Source organism: Dermacentor variabilis, chromosome 6 (assembly GCF_050947875.1).
Source record: "Dermacentor variabilis isolate Ectoservices chromosome 6, ASM5094787v1, whole genome shotgun sequence".
NCBI lineage: Eukaryota > Metazoa > Arthropoda > Arachnida > Ixodida > Ixodidae > Dermacentor > Dermacentor variabilis.
The window spans coordinates 40,758,107-40,778,397 of record NC_134573.1 but is presented as its reverse complement, the minus strand read 5'-3'; the positions used below and the strand labels follow the sequence as shown (position 1 = coordinate 40,778,397).

Genomic DNA, 20,291 nt, shown 5'->3' with positions numbered 1-20,291 from the left:
AATTTTAAGCACCTTGTCCCTTTAAAAGCGAAGGTTTGTTGTCGAGTTTCAGGCACTTTTTCGTGCGTATCTGGCCTCTAACCCCGAAAGCCACGGACGCATGCTTCGACAAGTGGCACGGAACACGCTTTCTCGCGGGCAAGCTAGCGCGTTGAGATGCTTGGCGCATTTCGATTCGCAGTTGCACTAGAAGAAACTGACGCATCAGAAACACCACGAGTGCAACGCCAGACTATGGATCCACCATTGAAAATTTAAAGCTAGCAATATATGTACGATGTACTGTGTGTAGTAAATTGTGCGTATATAATATCCAGCCTGTCTATAATTCACCGCAAATAAGATCATTTTCTTCGTGTAATGTGCTGCTATTTAACACTAATATTTATACCTCGAAAAGCGCACTTCATATGCGCACGCACATGGCTCATGAGCCAATCACACCAAGAATGCTTCACTTTATGTCGATGTCAACTGGAGTCGAGGCTGCGTTTTCTTTTCTTTTTAACTAGCTACTGCATTCACTGCAATTAATTTTCAACATTTTTTACAGCAGTATTAAGAACGTTAATTACACACAGTTAAACCTCGATATAACGAAGTCGGTAAAATCGGTAATTGGTTTCGTTGTATTGAAATTCAACCTTTTATGCATACACCTACAGTTGCCGATCGTTTTTGCTTACAAAGGGGTCGCAGAATTTTCCGAATCACCGGGCAATGCAAAAATTCAAATTTGAATGACAATTTATTCTGATCAATTTGGGAGTCGGCGACGACTGGCACGGATTCACGCCACGTCGACGATATCTGCACATCAGCGGTACGAATTAAGCGAAGCCAGCCACGCTACCGCGCCCTACGCGGCTGATAGCGTCGCCCGCACTGGGGCGTCGCCGACGTTGTCGTGGAAAGCGCCGGCAGCTGGGAGCGAGACGAGTGCTCGCTCCGACGGGCGGCCGGAAGTCGAGATTAAGCAATCTCCAACGATATCTTGCACGATAACACGCCTTCTCCGCACGCCCACTCGTTGCACACGCAGCAGAATGGCGGGCCCAAGCGCGCGATAACAGAGAGCAGCTGCTCACAGAGATCGTGCCGCGTTTCGACGCGTGGGAGCACTGCCGCACTGTCTGCGCATGCGTGGGCGCGCGGACACAAGCTTGCGTTTGCGTTCTTTAATGCTGCGCGCCCGGAACTTCCAAGTTACGAACGGCATGCGCGTTATCAGCATGACGAAGCATTCTCGACAGGTAAGTAACGAGCGCACCGTCTTCAAGAAAGGAACCGCAAGCACGACAGATGACGATTATCGTTGTGTGGTACACCCCAAAGGGTGCAACTGCTTTAGAGTGCAAAGCACAAACTGCGCTGGGCGCGATGGGATCTTATCGCACTTGGACTACATACGGAACATAATAATGCGCCTTCACTTCGGCGTTCGCTCTTGTCGCGCCGCGCGCGATTTGAGGCGCGTTTGCAAGCAGCCGCTTGTAATTCAACCATATGACCATCTGCATCCGCAGAAGTTTCTATTTATTGTCTCGACGTTCCTTTGCGGCAGAAGCGAAATTTCGTTATATTGAAATCGCCTACACTATTAAATTCAGGTTCTAAATGTGTAATGTTCTATGGACAAGAGGCTATGAAAAATTAATTCGTTATATCGAGAATTTCATTATATTGAGGTTTGTTATATCGAGCTTTAAGTGTATAGTGCAGCAAGGTGGACAAACAGGTTGGTTGATATTCATCTTGAGAACTTTTTTAAAGAGAAACTAGATGAGAAAGAGAAACAACAGTACAAGGCCCCTGTCCTGCCATTTCTCTGCGTCTCATTTTTTCATTGTCCTTTAGAAAAGTTCTCAAAATGTAGTGCTGCACCTCTGTACACCTTTTTCAGTAAATAGAACTCCTGTTAATCAGAACACATCTCTGCAGACCCTTGAAGTTCAATTTAATGAGACTCTAGTGTATCTGCTTATCCATATACAGAACCACATTACACAAGCCACAATTTTAAAGTCATTTATTTCTTCGTACAAACTTCACGAACTGTATTGCTGTGCACAGCAAATAGATCAGTAGATGTACAGACAAAAACATAAGAAATTGATATGATCAAGGTTACCATAAGGCACGCACACATTTTGGAACAGTCACAATCAGCGGTGTTTTCACTTAACCTAATATTCGGCAAGACTCATCGCTGATGTGAAGGACTTGCATACCAACGTTTTAGTCATCCAAATTATGAGTACAATGAATACACAAAATTCTGCAATATTACATGCCGGCATGACGTTCACCCAATTGGCACTTGCTGAAAACAATGTGCCTGAAAGTGATCATTCCAATATGCAGCCCAAGATTCAACTCCTTCAACGTAACTTCCCAAGTATGCACAACACTAAGGCATGGCAAGCTGTTGGGCACTCACACAATTGAGCAATTCTTTAACAACTACCGAGACAGTAGTTGGCACCTCGCTTACGGTCGACACACTATATTACAAGACACTGAAAGGAAGCTATTAAAAAGGGGCGCACGCTTTCATAGCAAATAAATGTGCATTCCACCGGGCAAGCAGTACCTAATACATAAAGCAGAAGACACACGTCACAATTTCACATGCAATCTCAGTAAAAGCTGTTGTACTGACAGGCTTATCCAGCAAGTTCCCATCAGGTTTTTGGAAGGTTAAAACACTTAAGAGCTCCCATCTTTCAGACTCCATGCATGTTGGAGTCATATCAGACATTGGATCGCACCATGATATAAAAGGCGCAACTTTAAGACATACGGACAGAAGCAAAGACAAGGAAAGGTGCTCATTCTCACCTTTTCTTCTGTCCGTGTGTGTTAAAGGTGCGCCTTTTGCACCATTAACTTGAACCAACTCACCCAACTTTCTGCCTTGCTACATTGTACCATGCATCTTCTGCTTAACATTAAATATCCATCTGGTGTGATTATGCTGCTCTGCTACAATTGGTGCACTACAACACTGCACGATACACTTGTCTTCAACAGCAGTGGTCTCCAATGCTGCCCCTGTAATACACTGGTCCCCTCACATACAAGGATGGAATGGTGAAAACTTGTGCATTCCTTACACAGAAATTGCACAGTCTCCTTTTTGAAGTGGTGCTTTTATTGGAAGGTCAAAGAATGGGACGAAATGTCATGGAATGTTCTCAAACATGCAATGCAATAGAAAGCTTGCGATTACTGAAAGCATAGGACACATATTAAATCAATGTTTATGAACCATGCAATTCAGGGCAACATGTAACAACAAATCACAGTTTGAACGAAAAAAAAAAGAAAAACAGCCTAACACCCGTCTCACCTCACAAGGTGTGCACATCGACAGAATCTTAACTTCCTATTTATACTACTGTTGAAGTGGTGAATCACAGCCAAACAAAATTAAAGCATTCCACAATCTCATGCATACAAGCTGAGCTCCATCACTATATAAGGAGTTACAGAAGCGAGCAACCAATATAGAGAGAATATTTTTTATACAGGGTGTCCCAGCTATAATGCATCACGTTTTTGAAGAAGACAGGCCATTCTACGCAAGGATAACCAAGTGTATCTTGTTTACACTCGACTACAGCAGCCACCAGTAATATTTTGTTGATGCTATTCAATTTATTAATTCATTGTAATCAACTAATTCTTTTATTTACTGCTATGAATGCCTGCTGTGAATGAAGAATTTGTAGGAAATTGAAAGAAACTTAACGCTGGCATGTTTTCAGCCTAGTACCTTTTGTCTCCTTTATTTTTTCCTTCTGGTAAAGAAAGCCCACGAAAAATGAAAAATGTCACATGGCTAACCGTCCACCTGCATCAAATAGCAGCATCCTCAAACAAGCTCCCCAGGAGTTAGTAGGCGATTTGTCACACCCCAGCCGCCACAGTGTGACAAATTGGTGTTGCTACAAGACAAGCATTGGCAGCTCTGCTAACTGCTATGGAGCTTGTTTGAGGGCGCTGCTTTTTTGATGCGGGCGGACAGTTAGTCCCGTGATATCTTTTCATTTCTTGTGGGCTTTTTTATCAGCCGCAATAAAATTAATGGGCAAAATGTGCCCGACTGAAAACATGCCAGTGTAAGTTTCTTTCAATTTCCTACAAATTATTCCCCGACGGCATTGCATTCGGGGCTGCAGCAATTAAAAACTTAGCTAATCAAAATTATATGTTAAATTAAATGACATTGACAAAAAGTCGCAGTTTCGCCCAGAAGCATCGATCGCAATAGCAAGTTGGTGGACAGCTATACGAAGTAAGGAGAGTAATTTTATCAACCGTGCGAACTTGTAAACATAGGTATACTAACTAAATTAACAAGCATGGTGTCATGCACGCACAAGCCAACATGAACGCATCTCACTCGATGACTGCGGAAACTCGCTGTCAAAATGCTGGAGTGAGGAAGCGCGGCAGCAGCAGCAGGCGAATTGACCTTCGTGCAGGTGCTCGCATCAACGCCAACTACGCTGCAAAAACACGGCGCAGCACCGACTCTGTGCCTGTCACATATGGCTTTTAAGATACAGCGGCCAGGCCGGGCGCACAGCTGCCAGAGCCACCTGGAGTAGAAACTGGCCCCTCCCCATCCTGCCGGAGACATGCGCATGATAAAAGACGGCACACTTGCTCCCCGGTTTCCATCGTTGCATGTGCGAGATTCAGCTGTGATTGCCAGCTAACCCTCGCACACTTTCACTCACACATACAGCACATGGCGTGCGGTGACAATTTTATCACCCTTGAACTTTATACGGAACCTCAAGGCAACGCCGATGGCAGAAATGTGGCAGGAGTGTTCATATAATTGCTATTGCAATTAAACACTGCCAGCTGCTCTACTCGACTGTAAACAACATCCACTTTTGTTATCTTTGCGAAGAATGGCCCGTCCTTTTTAAAACTGTGATGCATGGTATTTGGAACACGCTGTATATTTCAACGATGGTGACAGAGAAAGGGCAAGAAGTCAACATACAGTGTTGCCATTTTGTGTAAAGGGGTACAGCACTATTGAGAGAGCACTCCCCCCCCAGTACAAACATAAATATACAAGAAAATCCAGCTAGAGGATGTGGATACGTTAAAAATCGATACCCTTGGTTCCAGAGATTCTCATCACGCATTTAACAAACCAAGTGATATAGCAGCAAGAATTGTTGCACCAGTCATAATAGAAGTGGATGGAATGCATGATCCCACTTACAACCCTGATAATACATTGTATAGGTCGCTCTTGCAGTACCTATATGAAACCGGCCTCGATACTACCTGTATAATTTCTTTCCGACATTATGCCACATGGCAACCCCTAGGCAAATAAGAAAAAATTAAAACTCTTTGTGTGAACCAACACATTAGGCACACATTAAGTCTTGGTAGAGCAATACATTACAGTCCTGCCTGCAAACCTTTTTCTTCTGTGCCAAAAGATGGCTTAGTCACTGCGAAATCTGTGCTCAAAAGCAGCAGATCAATTGAGAAAAAATTGCGGGATACCTGAATGCCATTGCAGGCACAGGAACACAGCATGCAGAATGTGCATGACAATTTTTAAAATTCCCGCTGACCACCACGACTGCAGCATGAAATGTCTCGCTGCTTATTACCCGTTCCGTTCCTGTTGCATCTAATTTTTCTCATTACCTATCTAAATTAAGCTGCACTAACTACCACAATGATTCAAGAGATAATTATAAATGCAACAGAGTGGAATTAAGCAAGAACAAGACAACATAAACAATTCACAATTTTTGCAGAGTGAAACAGCAGTAACAGCAGTGAAAGAGAGTGTCCAGTATCCTCAAATCAACATGTCGCGACCTTTCAGCAGAAATTCTCTGTGCACAAATATTCCTGCTACATGGGCAACATTACAGGTCATTGGAGTACAGTCATACCTACTGGGACTTAGGGTAAATATCTGTCTACCGTGTCATGTACTATTGCATTATTGCAATAGAACATGAACAAAATCAAAGTTGTACTGCCCAGCCATGAAATACAGCATTATGTTACTGTTATTGGTACAGTCGAGTTCTGTTAATTTGACCCTGACAGGACCCACCAAACTGGTCAAATTAAACAAGACGAGGACAAAAACGCTGAAACACACTGCTGATTATTTTGGCAGTATTTTCAAGATTCTAACATGCCCCTGAAACAAACGCATGCCTGCTTTCGATGTTTCTACACTAGAGAACTTACACAGAAATGACATTCAAGCTCCCAAAAAAAGTAGAAATCTAACAAGCACCTGATTTTCTAGCAAGAAAAATGGGCAAGGGTCTAACGTGTTGCACAATGACAGCCGGTTTTCTAAAGTCAGCTTTGTTCCACAAATTTTTGTCAGCTTTGCAACAATACGTCCATGTTATGCGGTAAAGCAACGAACACCACAAAGGCAGTTTTGGTATCGGGTCCAGAATGCGCTGTGCAGGCGATTTTCGGCTCGATTTTCTTGAAAGAAGAAAGGCACGTGTTAGAATTGGGTATATAGTGTAATCAGGCATTGTGAGCTACAGTTACTGCTTAAAAATCTTCCTAGGGCACACCAAAAGTAGCCATTTTCGACAGGAGATCACATGTGTTCAAAGCGCTCACTGTCCCTTAAGCTCCGCTGAGACAGACGGTGCCACTAAAGAAGTTGCTCTTGGAGTCCCTATTGGGATTGGACACATGCGTGCTGACTGATCAAGTTCGAGTTATTCGGCGAAGCTCAATTTTAGGATTGAAATAACGAAAGTTTGGGCCTATAGGCCTTTGGGCCTATGGACGCCAGTCGGGACCTTGGGCCAGGATCGAATTATTGAAAAAAATCTAATTAACTAGAGCTGAGTGAATGGAAGTCTATTGTAGTATCGCGCGGAGTTATCAGAAACCTAGGGATGACACGGTTCAATAAGCCTGCCCACTGAAAGAGGCACTAGAGAGATATAGTAAAGGGACACAAATAGGAATAGTATTAGGTAGAGTTTGACTGGCAAACTACACCTCTGCCATACCAAAGCTTTGCTGTGAGTAGAGGCTTGGTAAGCCAGATATAAAAACAAACATTATACAGCTCCAATGCACATGTTGGGATCTATGTGAAATTAAACATTTGTGAAGCACACACGTGCTATGCAATGTAACGCACGTGCCAGTCATCTTGAAGAGCTACCTGGCGTTGGCACGAGAGCAGTGTGCGTGTAATTGTGGCCTAATCATTAGAGCATAAGGCTGTCATGCCGAGAGACCAAGCTTTGATAACACCATCAGACACGCAAATTGTTTTCTGTGTGGGAACTATTTGACAAGACACCAGCACCCAGCAGCGACGGTCGGCAAAGTCTGGGAAGGTTGGCTAAGAAAGCCTTGCCTTAAAGACACAGTTGGCAATGCCACCTTCACATTCCCGCACCACACCTCCCAATGACAGCATAAATTTTGACAGAATCTGGTCAGAACTACTTTATCGACGAATAATGTTTACATTACAAAGAACCCAAGGTCTCAACTGAGCCAGTTATCACAACTTCATACAAAAACTTGCCAAACATAGAAAATACTTCTAAATGTGTGATGTCATACTGACATGCCAGCACTGCAGCTGGGGCATGGAATTAAGGAAAGTTTGGCTTTGATTTCCACTGCTGGCGATCAACCTTTTCCAGCGAAATGAATGGAAATACCAGCCTTTTGAAAGGATATTTTACTCATCTAATCTGTTCTAGCAATTCTCTTTGGAGTCCTTTGAAGTATTCACACGTAGATTATGTAACCATCCTCCTAACAGTAAACAGTACTGCATTTGAGAGAATTACTATGCATGAGAAAGAGTTGCAGAGAACTCATGTCAATATGAACATCAACACTTCAAGGTTCACAAGGAAAAACAGTGAAGTAAGCATGCTTTCACGACAGAAATTTTAATAGTTCAGCCTGTTACTCAGAGGTAAAACTATTTCGGCTAAACTGATTGGACTCCATAATGAGCAATTTTTTTTCCTAGACATGCAGGTGCACAATACGGTTCAACCTTTTAAACAGAACGCCTACAGCTACATAGTAGTAAACACAATATAACTGAACCACCTCTGCTTCACTGGGGAAAAAAAAACTGCTGGTAGGATGCCACTACGCTGACATGCTTGCAATAAAAATAGTCTGCATAGATTCAAGTTCTAATTTAGGTGTAATTTGCAGCCAAATACTTAATGGAGTTCACTTTAATAGTGGAGTACATAATACAGACTTGAGCACAGTGGCAGTATGGGCTAGTTAATTATGCACAACGAGTTTAGGGGAAGAACCAGCAGGAACACAGACGAGATGGTTAATGCACTGGGTGAGAACTGCTCGGATCATTTCAGTATGTCCGTGTTCAAATTGTGTCTTTTACTAAATTCAGTACAGGTGTCCGAGCTTCACAGTTCACAGACACCATTATGAGTTTTAGCAGAAGTATTGCGTAACATGCACTAAAACTCTTAAAATGTCTAAATGTCGACTCATCTCGCACTCTTTACACAACAGCTGAAACTGTAGAAAAGTTACCCTCATAGGAATGGTAGACAGAGAATACCAACACTGCCATGTGTTGCAACTTTCTACAAATGCAACAAGGACCGATCAATCCTGTTTTCTGCTATGTGAGAATGATCTTAATTAACATAAAAAATCTTGTCTGCATCATAAGAACAGTATTAGCAAACAACCTGGGCACAAGGAAAGGCAGAATAGTGCAATAAAGCCATGCAGATCTTGAAACAAAGAGGCAACAAAACAAATAATGACAAAAATAAAATGAGGCATGCTCTCATGGATATTCACACAGCAGAGAAAAACCCACCATCAAAACAAGAAACCACAAATATCCACAGGTTTCCAAACACAGACCAGTTCAATACCAATAATAGCTCATGAATATCACATAACCAGATTTTGTTTCCAATCACAAATATGATCTGAAGTCCCACTGCAGTTATTTTTCTTCCAAGCAGTGTAATAACTGATGCAGCCTTACATATCATAAAGCTCATGTACGACAAACACTGCAATGGAGGGCGCTGATCCTCCAAAAAGACAGGCTATGAACATACGCTGTCATGTGGAACCTCTACATTAATTTGGACCATCTGGGGGTTCTTGGAAGTGCACCCAATGAGTGGTACATGGATGTTTTTGCATTCTGCCTCCCATCAGAGTGCGAATAGGGGTCGAACCCGCGACCTCGTGCTCAATAGGTGCTGAGTCACCGTAAAAGGTGCTCATGGAATGTCACAGATAATAGAAGTGAAGGCATTTCACATGCATCACATACACACACACTGGCATGTGCCTGAGATTCACCCTATTCAGTAGTCTTGGCTAATATGTACATAAACATCCCCAGCTGGTCAACTCGCAAGAGCACAGAAAACAGTCATATGTATAAAAATAGGCAAGTAAAAAGTAAGTGTACATCAGAAACACACACCATAAAAGAAAGTTACAGTTAAAGTCTGCCAGAAAAGAAAACTATCAGAAATAGTTCTTAAACAAGCATTTAAAAGAAAGTTTGTGAAAGGACTTTTTTGATTTACACCGGGTATAATGGATCGGGAGCAGCTAAAAATGGACGGCTGGACTGGCATGGTCAATAGGAACCACACAATCTATAAACATTGCAAACAGTGCCCCTGGTACTCCATTCAGGAGATCGTATCCTTTGACTTCACTCAAAGGCACTTGCTGTCAAAAAATGAAGATAATAAAGCGGGTGATATGCACCAACGAGGTAAATCCTTAAAGAATGCCTTTTCAACATTTTAGATGCTCACTTGATTGATATGTGAGGTTCTGAGTTGCAGAAAAGGCGGTATGAAAACTGACACTGCTTTAAGCGTTGAAAATGGTGGCTGCTTTTCTTTTTGTTTAAGAGCTGTCGCTTCATTAGAGTAATTATCAAGCTCTAGAACCGCGATGCAACTGGTGAGGTATGACACATGTGATGTAATGTGGACGGAATGCATCTACCAACACAAAAAAAAAAGGGGGGGTTATAATAAACCACAAAGAATCATGACAGCCACACTCTAAAAGCTTAAAATTTGCCCCAGGCAAACAAACAAAACAACGTATCCTCAATGGCACGAATTGGTCCGACCAGAAAGGCACTGCTTTCAATCTTCCTCTACTGCGCAACTGCTGTCAAGGCAACAGCACAAATGACATCAAATACGAATTATACCGCGTCTACGGTTATACCCTTGTTCACTCCTGAGCCCTCTCAATATAAATGCTCTTGCCTCCTCGCAACACAGATGGCAGCTTTAATATGCCAGACCATTCTTTGTACTGTTCCGAGACTCTCTCAAAGGTTCACTATGTGACAAACAGTCACAAAGCAGTCCACATACTAACACGAAACCATGACAGTTTTTGTTTGCTCGCCACACAAAAGACCGTGTCAGTGGTAGCTGTCTTAGTGCATGCCAAGCTGCTCTTTCAATGTGCTTAATATGTGTGCTCCGCCTCAATGCTCTCCCTGGAGTAATAATTTTCTGAGCTTACATCCTATTACAAGATTTTTACATGCTGTGCTTCAGGCAGTGTGCAGCCTTTGCTTCGAGGCTTACGCCCATGCTCTCAAGCGTAACTCCACTTGACACTCCACTTTGACTCCAGAAAGCCGATGGTGTTGCCACCTCTCAATAGACGCAGTATTCAGGTTTCAATGGCACTTCTCGGCAATCCCCGAGGTGAGGAGTCGCTTGAGGAACACCCCTCCACTTTTCTTCCTTCAATGTTGAGCTCCTGGTAATTTCAGGCCACAAATGGCATGCATGTATCAGTGTGACATAGATAGCCCTTTTGATATGAAAGTAAGTGAGTGTCAAATAAAGAAAATACACGCAAGATTAATGACGATTACCATTTGGGGACAAGACAATCCCGAAAGGGCACCAACATTCTTCTGTGTGTGAGCACCTGATACTTCCCCATCAGGAATACTATGGGATGTGATCATGACAGGAATGTACCAGGCAGACCGTGTTAAGAAAATGTGCACAGGATGGACGGTCACTGTCGTGTAGCAAAATGACACGCTAACGGGTGTACCATATTTAAGAACGTAGGAGTTGCACAGAAGGGTTACTGAAGCCCCGTCCTCTTAAGGGGCAGCAATGCCATCCATATCCTGGAGTCAAAGTCGAGCATTGAGCACAGCAATGTTTAGAACAGGGAAGTTGAGTTTTGAAGTGTGGCAGGCCTGGCCTGCACATTTTACTTCGGTGTCATATGTCTGCTGTTCTCCACTGTTCTTGAAAACAACAGGCCCAGCACAAACATAGCGCTTATCACTCATCCTCGTGCTCTTCTGCAATGTGCTGGCACGCAGCAAGCCGTCAGCCGGTCTCCATTCTAATTTGACGCTGCTCCTCTCGAATTCATTCCCACTGACCCGCTTCACTCTCCTCTGTTCCCTCCTAGCCACGCTGCTGCCCATGTGGTAGTAACATGGTCTCCATTCATCACTACTTCTTCACACGTCCACGACATTTCAAATCCCTAACGCAGCTGCTAAGCTCCTTCAAACTTTAAATTGCAGCCTTTGGCAGTAAACATGTCTTTAGTCATATGCTACCGCCAGCACCGTCGTAACGCCTCAGCTTCACGCTCCCTCACAGTAAGCCCTTTCTCGAGTGAGTTCGCGGTGGCATTAATCAAACGCCATCTGTTCTTCGCTTGAACGCACGCACGCAGCCACCTCATCGCAGCTCCGATGGTGTTCTGACGCGAGAAACACTTGTTCTTCTCACGTTACCTAGACACACGACTCCTACTGGCGGAGAAAATGACGTCAGTAGTGCGGCAGCGCATCGGGATTCCCTGTTCAATGGGTCTATTGCTTGTTTTCTCTTTTCTTTTTATAGCAATCCGTACATGTGCGCAGCGCTGAGAGCAGCTGATCTGTTTTAGCGTTACATTGCCGGAGCAGGCTAGCGTATACAAGCTTCGCTTGAAAAAAAAAATTGATCTTATGCTGGAAGAAGAGCTGCTATGCTTTTCCTTTGCTAGACAGATGACATTAATTCTAGCCTTTCCAAGAAATTATAAATATTTCAATGACAAAAATATTTAGCCAGCTATCACAACATGCTGGTTTGTGTCCTGAAGTGCATTTCCACTGCACAACCACGAGTGCCGTTCAGTCACAGCAGCTTACTACTTCTTCAATCTCGCTGAACACAAATTACCTGCAGTCCACTTAAGAGGACAGCGCACAAAGAGAAACTAACGTTCAAGATCTATCCGATTCAACACAATGGCTGCTCTGATCGCTCTCTGACACCTGCTTTCCACAGAGCACCTCACAACTGAGATCCAAGGCTCAAGCAGCATTCAGAGTCCGCACCAGTGCCACAGCCACTGCGATCAGCACTGCACTCGAGAACACAGTCGACGCTCCCGCAATGCGGCACTTGAGCGTGTCGTACTTGCTGGGGTTGTCCTCGATGACCTTTTCAAACTCGGCCTCGACAATCTGGCCATCAAAGTAGGTGATGGGGTCGTTGTAGGGGTACTCGAAGCCCTGGAGGCACTCGCATTTGTAGCCGCCCGAGTCGAAACCGCGACCCAAGATTGGCACACACTGGGGAAGGAGACACAGGGACAAAGTGCAGTTAGTCGCTTTCGTCATGGCCATCATCACAAGTCCACTACAGGATGAAGACCTCTCCCAATAATCTCCAATTACCCTCATCCTGCAGTGACCGATTCCATACTATGCCTGCAAATTTCCTAATCCAATCACACTACATGATTCTCTGCCACCCTACACTGCATTTCCCTTTTCTCGGCACCAATTCTGTTAGTCTAATCAGGGTTGCCAACTATACCGAATTTAGCCGGACAGGCTCAACTTTTGAGTGCAAATGCCTTGAGTCCCGACTTCACGGAGTAGAGGCGGCCAAATGTCCCGACTTTTCTTTTTTCTATTGAATAACAATCAACAGACCACATTTCCTTCTTATAATTTCCGACCACTCAGTCGCGTGTTCTCCTGTTTTGTCTTTCTTCTCTTTTGTTTTCTGTTGCATTGTCATAAACATACAGGTGGTTTCGTTCTTGTCATGGTTCTAGTTATGGTGTAGGCCCTACCCTAACCGTTCACAGTACCTGTCTGTATTAGCAGCAATGCCAGCCTGCACCTTTCCTATGGTAAATGGCTACATGCTAGGACTAAAAAAATTTTATGTAACATTGTTGCATTTACATACGGGCGACTCCTACTGGCCAGCCCTCCCTGTGCCTACTTCGTTCACTCGAGAGTTGGTAACCATAAGTCTAATAGATGACTCGCTATCTACTCTAGGCATTACATGACCTGCCCAACTTCCTCTTAATCTCAACTAAAACACCAGCTAGCCATGTTGTCTCTCTGAACCATACTGCCACCTTTCTGTCACTTAACGTCACACCTTTTCCACATATCTGTAAAGTGTTCAGAGTGCATGGCATTCTTAGGGCTGTCTATAGGACCCCACCATTTCGGAGCATTCAAGGATCGAGATCCTGATTGAAATTTACAGTCAAACCTCCATGTAACAAGTCGGCAAAATCAGCAGTTTACTTCACTGCACAGTGAAATTTCGTTATACTCTCATACCTCGTCGTAACGAAGTTGAAGGGCAAGCCAAATTACTTCGTTATATTTATTACTTCAAAATGTGAACTATTGCCCATTACTGCAGTATACGCCCAATGGTGTTATAACATTAAATGTGCAAAAAAGACTACGGTTCTGCCAGCCGCCGAACTACTACGCAGCCACGTCCGCGATGAAATGTTAATAAAACAACAGTAGGTGACCCTCCAGAGTGTGCGACATGCAATTTTATAGCACCTGACACGACAGCCTTTACGGTAGTATCCTTATGTTCCAGTGTGATGGCATTTTGCTTTCGCATTCCACTTGGCTCGCTCATATTGTCCTGAAACCGGCGAAACAGCAACACGGTCGAAGAAAACAGCTAGTGCGTCAAGTTCAAGCGGCACGCGGCCCACAACACGGTGCACCGACTATAGACGACCACAGTGCCGCGTGGGGGCGCTGTGGCACTAATTGCAGACACCACCTACTGAAAAAAATTTACAATGGATGAGGGGTACAGCGCACGATGCTCGACCGTTTTGCTGCACTGTCAAAGTACGATTTTCTGCGCGCGCCTGACTGCGTGCATAAATTTTGCGCCGATGGTTTGCCACAAGTGCTTTGTGTCAAAAGACAGCTACACCCCGTAATCTGGATCAAACTCAAACAATTATTTTCCCCACTGAAACATCACGAAAGCACAGCTGGCCCGGCATCATAAAATCGATGGCACGAAGCAAGCCATGAAAAAGAAAAGTGCTTGTGGAAAGGGAATGTGCATCTTTGTCTAGCCTTCTTTTTTCTGCCTTACGCATATTTTAAATGACTCTCAGGCAAAACATTCTGATACAATAATTTTGCACCAAAAGAATCCTCAGCATCAGATCAGTACCTTTTTTTTTTATTCTTCTGGTAATGATATGATCACAAAATTTTGAGGCTTAAACGAAGACGAATGGATATTTATGGTAATTTCATGCTTCAAAATAAAATTTGAGTCGGCAGGACGTTATGTTCACTCTCAGGAGCCTGTGCAACTGTGGGTATTTATTGATCTCGTGTGCGTCCTGCTGAATTTATATTTCGCACTTTCAGTGCCGGAAGGTTGTGATTTAATTATTCTCACTCTGTTAGTGCATTTGTTTTGAAACATGTATGCAAAACAAACAAATCATTCACACTATTTTTCTATGTTATCCTGCATGCGATAAACATGCATAAAGTTTTGTTGTTCTTCCAGTGCACAGCCGTGTGAAAAGTGTTAGGTTATGTTAGATTGCGAGTTGTAATGTCCAGAAGCTGAAAATTGGTCCATGAAGGTCACCGTAGTGGAGACCCGTAGTGGAGACCTACCACGTGGTGATTTTGATTGCGCACCCTAAGCACAGTACGCGAGCATTTTTGTGCATTAAATCTGTCGGAATGTGGCCGGCGTGACCGGAAATCGTATCCATGACCTCGTGCTAAGCAGTGCAACACTACAACCACTGAGCGGATTGACTGAGTAGAGCAAATGTGAAATGAAAGCAATGAGCATGAATATCAGTCTAATGATACAACTCATTTTCTGTTAATCATCTTTTTTCTTCTTTTATTTTTTTGCTCCTTATTTAACAGTCAAATGAGTGTAACTCTCCTTCCTCTTCTCACGAAAAATTAGGCCTCTGGGATTCACAGGCCCTGCTTACATGTGAGGACTCTTTGTCTATTTCATACCCTTGCCACCACTTGAAAGACTCACTTTCAGCCTCCCCCACTATACCCCCCCCCACCCGCCCTTATACTGTGGCTAACATAACTCTCGTTTTTGAACATTTCGACGTTTGTCATCATACTGTACACACTCACCTAGCAATCTCACGGCCACATGTTTCCATCGAGAACCCGTGGCACTTGTTGCCTCGACGAAAACAATTCCCTTTGTTGAAAAGCTGGCTCGAGAAATGTCCCTCCTTCAATCAATATGGATCTTTTTCACGTGAACCGAACAAAGAAGCAGCCACGTGCAATGTGAGGGGGGTGCCGCTAGAAAAGCGATAAGTATGTGAGACGGGCGTGACCTGCAGCACAACTAGGCATGGCCTCCGAGATTGCTATCTTGGAGGGTGCACCTGGTGGCCTAGCTTTGCCAGCTTCATGCTGCAGCGAGAGACATAAGGTAAGAAAGAAGGTAGAAAGAAGTGCTGGTTGTGTGTGGCCACTGCGCGCGCGCCTACACGTGGCGGTGAGAAAGACCAGTGTTGCTCGGCAGCATATTCGACGCGGGAATATTGAACTGCCATGCCAAACGAGTGTGGATTCCAGCAGAAAGTGATATGTTTGGTGATTTCGGAGACGAATCTAGTTAATTACCTCCATTGTCAGAACAATTTTACGTCACTGAAACGAAGTTTTATATATGTAGATCTCTATGGGGATTTCAAGGGGAATAAAATTTACTTCATTACATCCGTTATTTGGTTATATCATGTCTCAGTTGAAGTGTATTGAAATTCGGCCTTTTATGTAAATAAGTACAGTAGCCAACAAGCTTTTTTTTACATGTGAGGGCCGTTAAATTTTCCAAATTATTGGGCAATTGGAAAAAAAAATTACTTTCAATGAGAAAAAGAAATACATTTATTAAATTTGCGTTGGCAATCAAAATTACAGTTTCACGCTGTGTTAACAATATCTACAAAGCGAAGCCTGCACAGGTTTCTCGTGCACTGCCATGCCACGGCTGACAGTGTCGCCTGCAGTCACGGAAAGCACAGGCAGAGGAGCGAACGCTTTGTCTGCGTCTCTGCAAGACCTCCAGCACCGAACGCATGCAAAGGCGGTGCACGCGAAACCATGGCCACCGCAATTCATCCGGTACCCTCTGCAAATGACCTGGTGCACAGGCTGCGTACACGCTCAGCTGTGCTGAAATTCCATTTATTGTCCCAGTATTCCTTCCCGGCAGCAGTGAAATTTCGTTACATTGACATGTTGTATAAACATACTAAATTATGCTGAGGTGTTCTATGCGCAAGAAGTTATAAAAAGTTAAATACTTCGTTATATCAGGAATTTTGTTATACTGAAGTTTGTTACATCAAGGTTGAACTTTACCATCAAATCCCACTGCTGCAAATGCTGCTTGAAGAACTGCATAGTATGAGCTGTACCCTTTTAGACCCACACCAGGTGGTTAATAGTTATGTAACTACTCTTTGTAAGAACGCCCTTGCAATAAATTTGTTTTTCCGTGTTTTAAATATAAAGCTAACTAAGGTACCCTTTCTTATAGACTCCCTCTTACGGAGTTCACGAGCGGGTAAACATTTTTGTTCTCAGGAGATGCTAACCTACAATCAAAACTAAACTCCTTTCCAAACTTTTCAACATGCATTTCAGTAAGACTTGTGCCACAGACAATCAATCAACATCCTTTCTAAATGCAAAATGAACGCAAATGACTTGATGAGTGTCATTTGTGAACCGCCCATTCCTAGTAAAAATGGGTTGACAAGCCTGGCTTCCAACTGAAAGGGCTGATAAAGGAATATTACACCCACCCTAGATGAACGGCGGTCGCACTTGTGCGTGTCCTGGAAGATGTTCTCCTCCGAGTACGGGTCATAGTCTGGGCACTGGTTGATGTCCAGCTCCGACAGCATCACCGTCACGGCCACTACGCCCCTGCACGCAGACATGAAGTGCTTACGTGGCCAGTGCCAACCAGGCCTCCACAGCAAGGCGCAATATTATGAAAGGAAACCACATCACAATATCCTGCAGCTGCATTCACGGCCATTCACTTTCTAGTAGGGGTGTGAAAATACCGAATACTAGTAGATTTCGAAGTGCACATCGAATATCAGAAAATTTTACCCACAATTTAATGTTTACAAATTTTGGGCAAGAAAATACACCGCTGTGTATAAAAAGATTGTAGGAAGCTCTCAGTAGCTTAGGTACCTAGGAATCAAGATATACAGTACAGTCTACAATTATTAAAGGGAACACCAAATTACACTGGTTACAGCTCAGTTCTAATATATGAAGGTCTGGAAGATATTTGTTTTATCAACAGAATTTCTGTTGAATAGAATCAAGAGCTTTTCTTTTTCTTTCTTCTTTCCTTTTCTGAAACTAATGAATTCGTGATGTTCTGTTGCACTGAATACCAATGTGGTTCTCAGATTAACAATGCACCTCTGTTTTGCTGCAATCTTTTGTTTATTGCACAGAAAGTTCTGCTTTACAGTGTTTATCCAAAATGCAGCAGGCATATCCCAACTTTATGGGAGGTGGGTTATCGTAAGGGCAATCTGCACGACAGACGAAAGAACTGAGCATCACGACTTACGTGACTTAAAATATATTTATTATTCTAAAAATCAGACAGCAGATATTCGATTTGCGAATTGAATTGTTCAAGCGTTCACTATTCAATTCGATTTGGTGATATTCGATATTCGCGCACCCCTATTTTCTGGGACACTTTCATTTTCACACTGGTCATATGAAATCTCACAAAAGTGAAATTATCCCTGAGGGTGATTGTCTAAGAATACCACAGCTTCTGGTCTTGTTTGCACACCACGTCTCTGCCCAGTCTCATTCAACAATGGCAACATATTTGCATGACAACAATAGAATCTCAATACAGTTGCCAACAAAGTTCTGGGACACAGATAGAGCTCTATATTAACATGTTCACTTTGACTTGGGTCATGGGTCGATATCAGCAGTTATTCCCCTGTGCGACTGTGCAGGGCTTTCCTGCAGTGCATAAGTGCCATCTTTGCTATAAATCAAGGTCGAGGAAAAATTCTTGTTGCTTATGATCTGCCATGTCGTGGAACCACCTCTCTGCACCTTGAGGAAGTTTCAAAGGAGTACAGAATCCTGGCGACTTGCCAATGCGTGACAAAGCACCAGAGAAATATGCGAAGTGACTCACCGGCGGGTCATCACACAAAGAAATCAAGACTTCAAAAAGTGCTGCTGCAGTCAACATGTTAAGCAGTGGGGAAAAAAAAAAAAAAAATGAAAGAACCAATTTCAATGGTAAAATCAATTGCATGCTGACCAGTAAAGTTAGAATTATCCAAAGAAAGCAAATTTCAGGATCCAAAGAACAAAAGTTTGGGCCCATAGAAATGTATGTGCACTGGCCGGGACCTTCAGTCGAGATTGACTTGACCAAAAAATTGAATGAACCAGAGTCAAATTAATGCAAGTCTGCTGTATCTGGAGCATTCTTCCACAGATACATAGCTGGAACTATGGCTAAGTATGTGCAACGATGTCTAACATACATAAACATCATTCGAGTTACACTTGTGTGGAAGGCTACCAATAGAGTTGAAAAAAATATGCAGAACCCACGCACTGCGGAAATCGATGTAAGTGAAGCTTTCTATGCTGTTTGCGTTGATTGATAATTAGCGGTGATGTTGGCGGCGAATGTGTAATTTCTTCAACGTTCAGTCCAGTAACGCGTTAAGACGTTACCTCGCGTGCACCACTGCTGTTTGTCTGCGTAGTACACAGAACACACAGGGAGAGGTGTTTGTTTGAGGCTTTGTTGTGCGCCATATTTCATAACCTCTGATATTGCTGAGCGATGTCATTCCTTCACATGGCATATCGCATCGTGGCAGAAGCATGAAATTTTAATTCGATTATGGGGCTGTACGTGCCAAAACCACAATCAGATTAGGAGGCAGATTAGAAACCACTGTTTCTCTGGCTTGTCATCTCTTCCCTCTCCCACCCTCTCCCCCTGTATGGGAACTGCGAGAGCGGCAACGCTTTTATTCACTCGTTTTGCGACTGCATCGGTTCTACCCATTTCCTGTGTGCTCTCCCCCTCCTCTCTGCAGTTCTATACAGGTCCCCTCTGGCACGGTAGTAGAAATCTAAGCACTGCAGTTTCCGCAATGCTTACGAGAGGGGTCACGGGTAATTACAGCTGTCAAGGGGCTAATGTGGCGACACCCAGAGAGCTCCAGAGGGCATTGTGCAGATGCCATGTGATGGAAAGGTCCAAACGAGTTTCTTGCATCACTTTCCTTTCTGCCATGCTTCTGCCATGCTTCTACCATGCATATACAGTCACCGACTGATTTTTCAGACTCCGAAAATTTGGACATGCTCAATTATTCGGTCTGCTTCGCGGCACCGCCATTCTCCCTATACACCGTAATGTATAACAACTGCCAAAAGTTCGGACACCTTGCAACCTCTCATCTCATTTTTCGGACACTCCTTGAGCCAACTCAATCGAAAGCATCATGCATCGACTCTGACTGGTGCATGGTTCGACTTGCTGAACGCCATTTTTGTTTTGAACGGAGCCTCCTTGCTGCCCCACGAAGTGGCGCTACTGCAAATCTCCGCTCATCATCATCGTTTCTGCCTGGTTCGTAGCTACAGCAGTTCCAGTCTCAGCTTAGTAAGCCATGTCAAGACAATCCAGCAGCTGATTTGTTTCTTTGTGCACGACACTGCGAGTAGGACATGTTTTTCGTTTGTGCTACTGGTGTCGGCGTGATGGCGTGGTGATGTTTACTTTGTGTGCTGTGTTGAGGTTGTGGTGAAGCAACGCGGCATATGGAAACATCGCATCGAACATCTAATGGCGCCGACA

The 20,291-nt window shown here is 43.7% G+C and overlaps 1 protein-coding gene across 1 annotated transcript in view; it reads right to left on the bottom strand.

The window, feature by feature from the left end:
• Nucleotides 1-2,012: 2,012 nt before the first annotated feature.
• The window catches only part of LOC142584751 (uncharacterized), a 69,629-nt gene continuing 51,350 nt past the window's right edge, over nt 2,013-20,291 (bottom strand). The window contains exons 11-12 of the mRNA XM_075694979.1: nt 17,209-17,332; nt 2,013-12,664 (exon numbers count right to left, since the gene is read on the bottom strand). Coding sequence (XP_075551094.1) covers nt 12,404-12,664; nt 17,209-17,332 — 385 coding nt within the window. The 3' untranslated portion in view covers nt 2,013-12,403. The remainder of the gene's footprint in view (nt 12,665-17,208; nt 17,333-20,291) is intronic.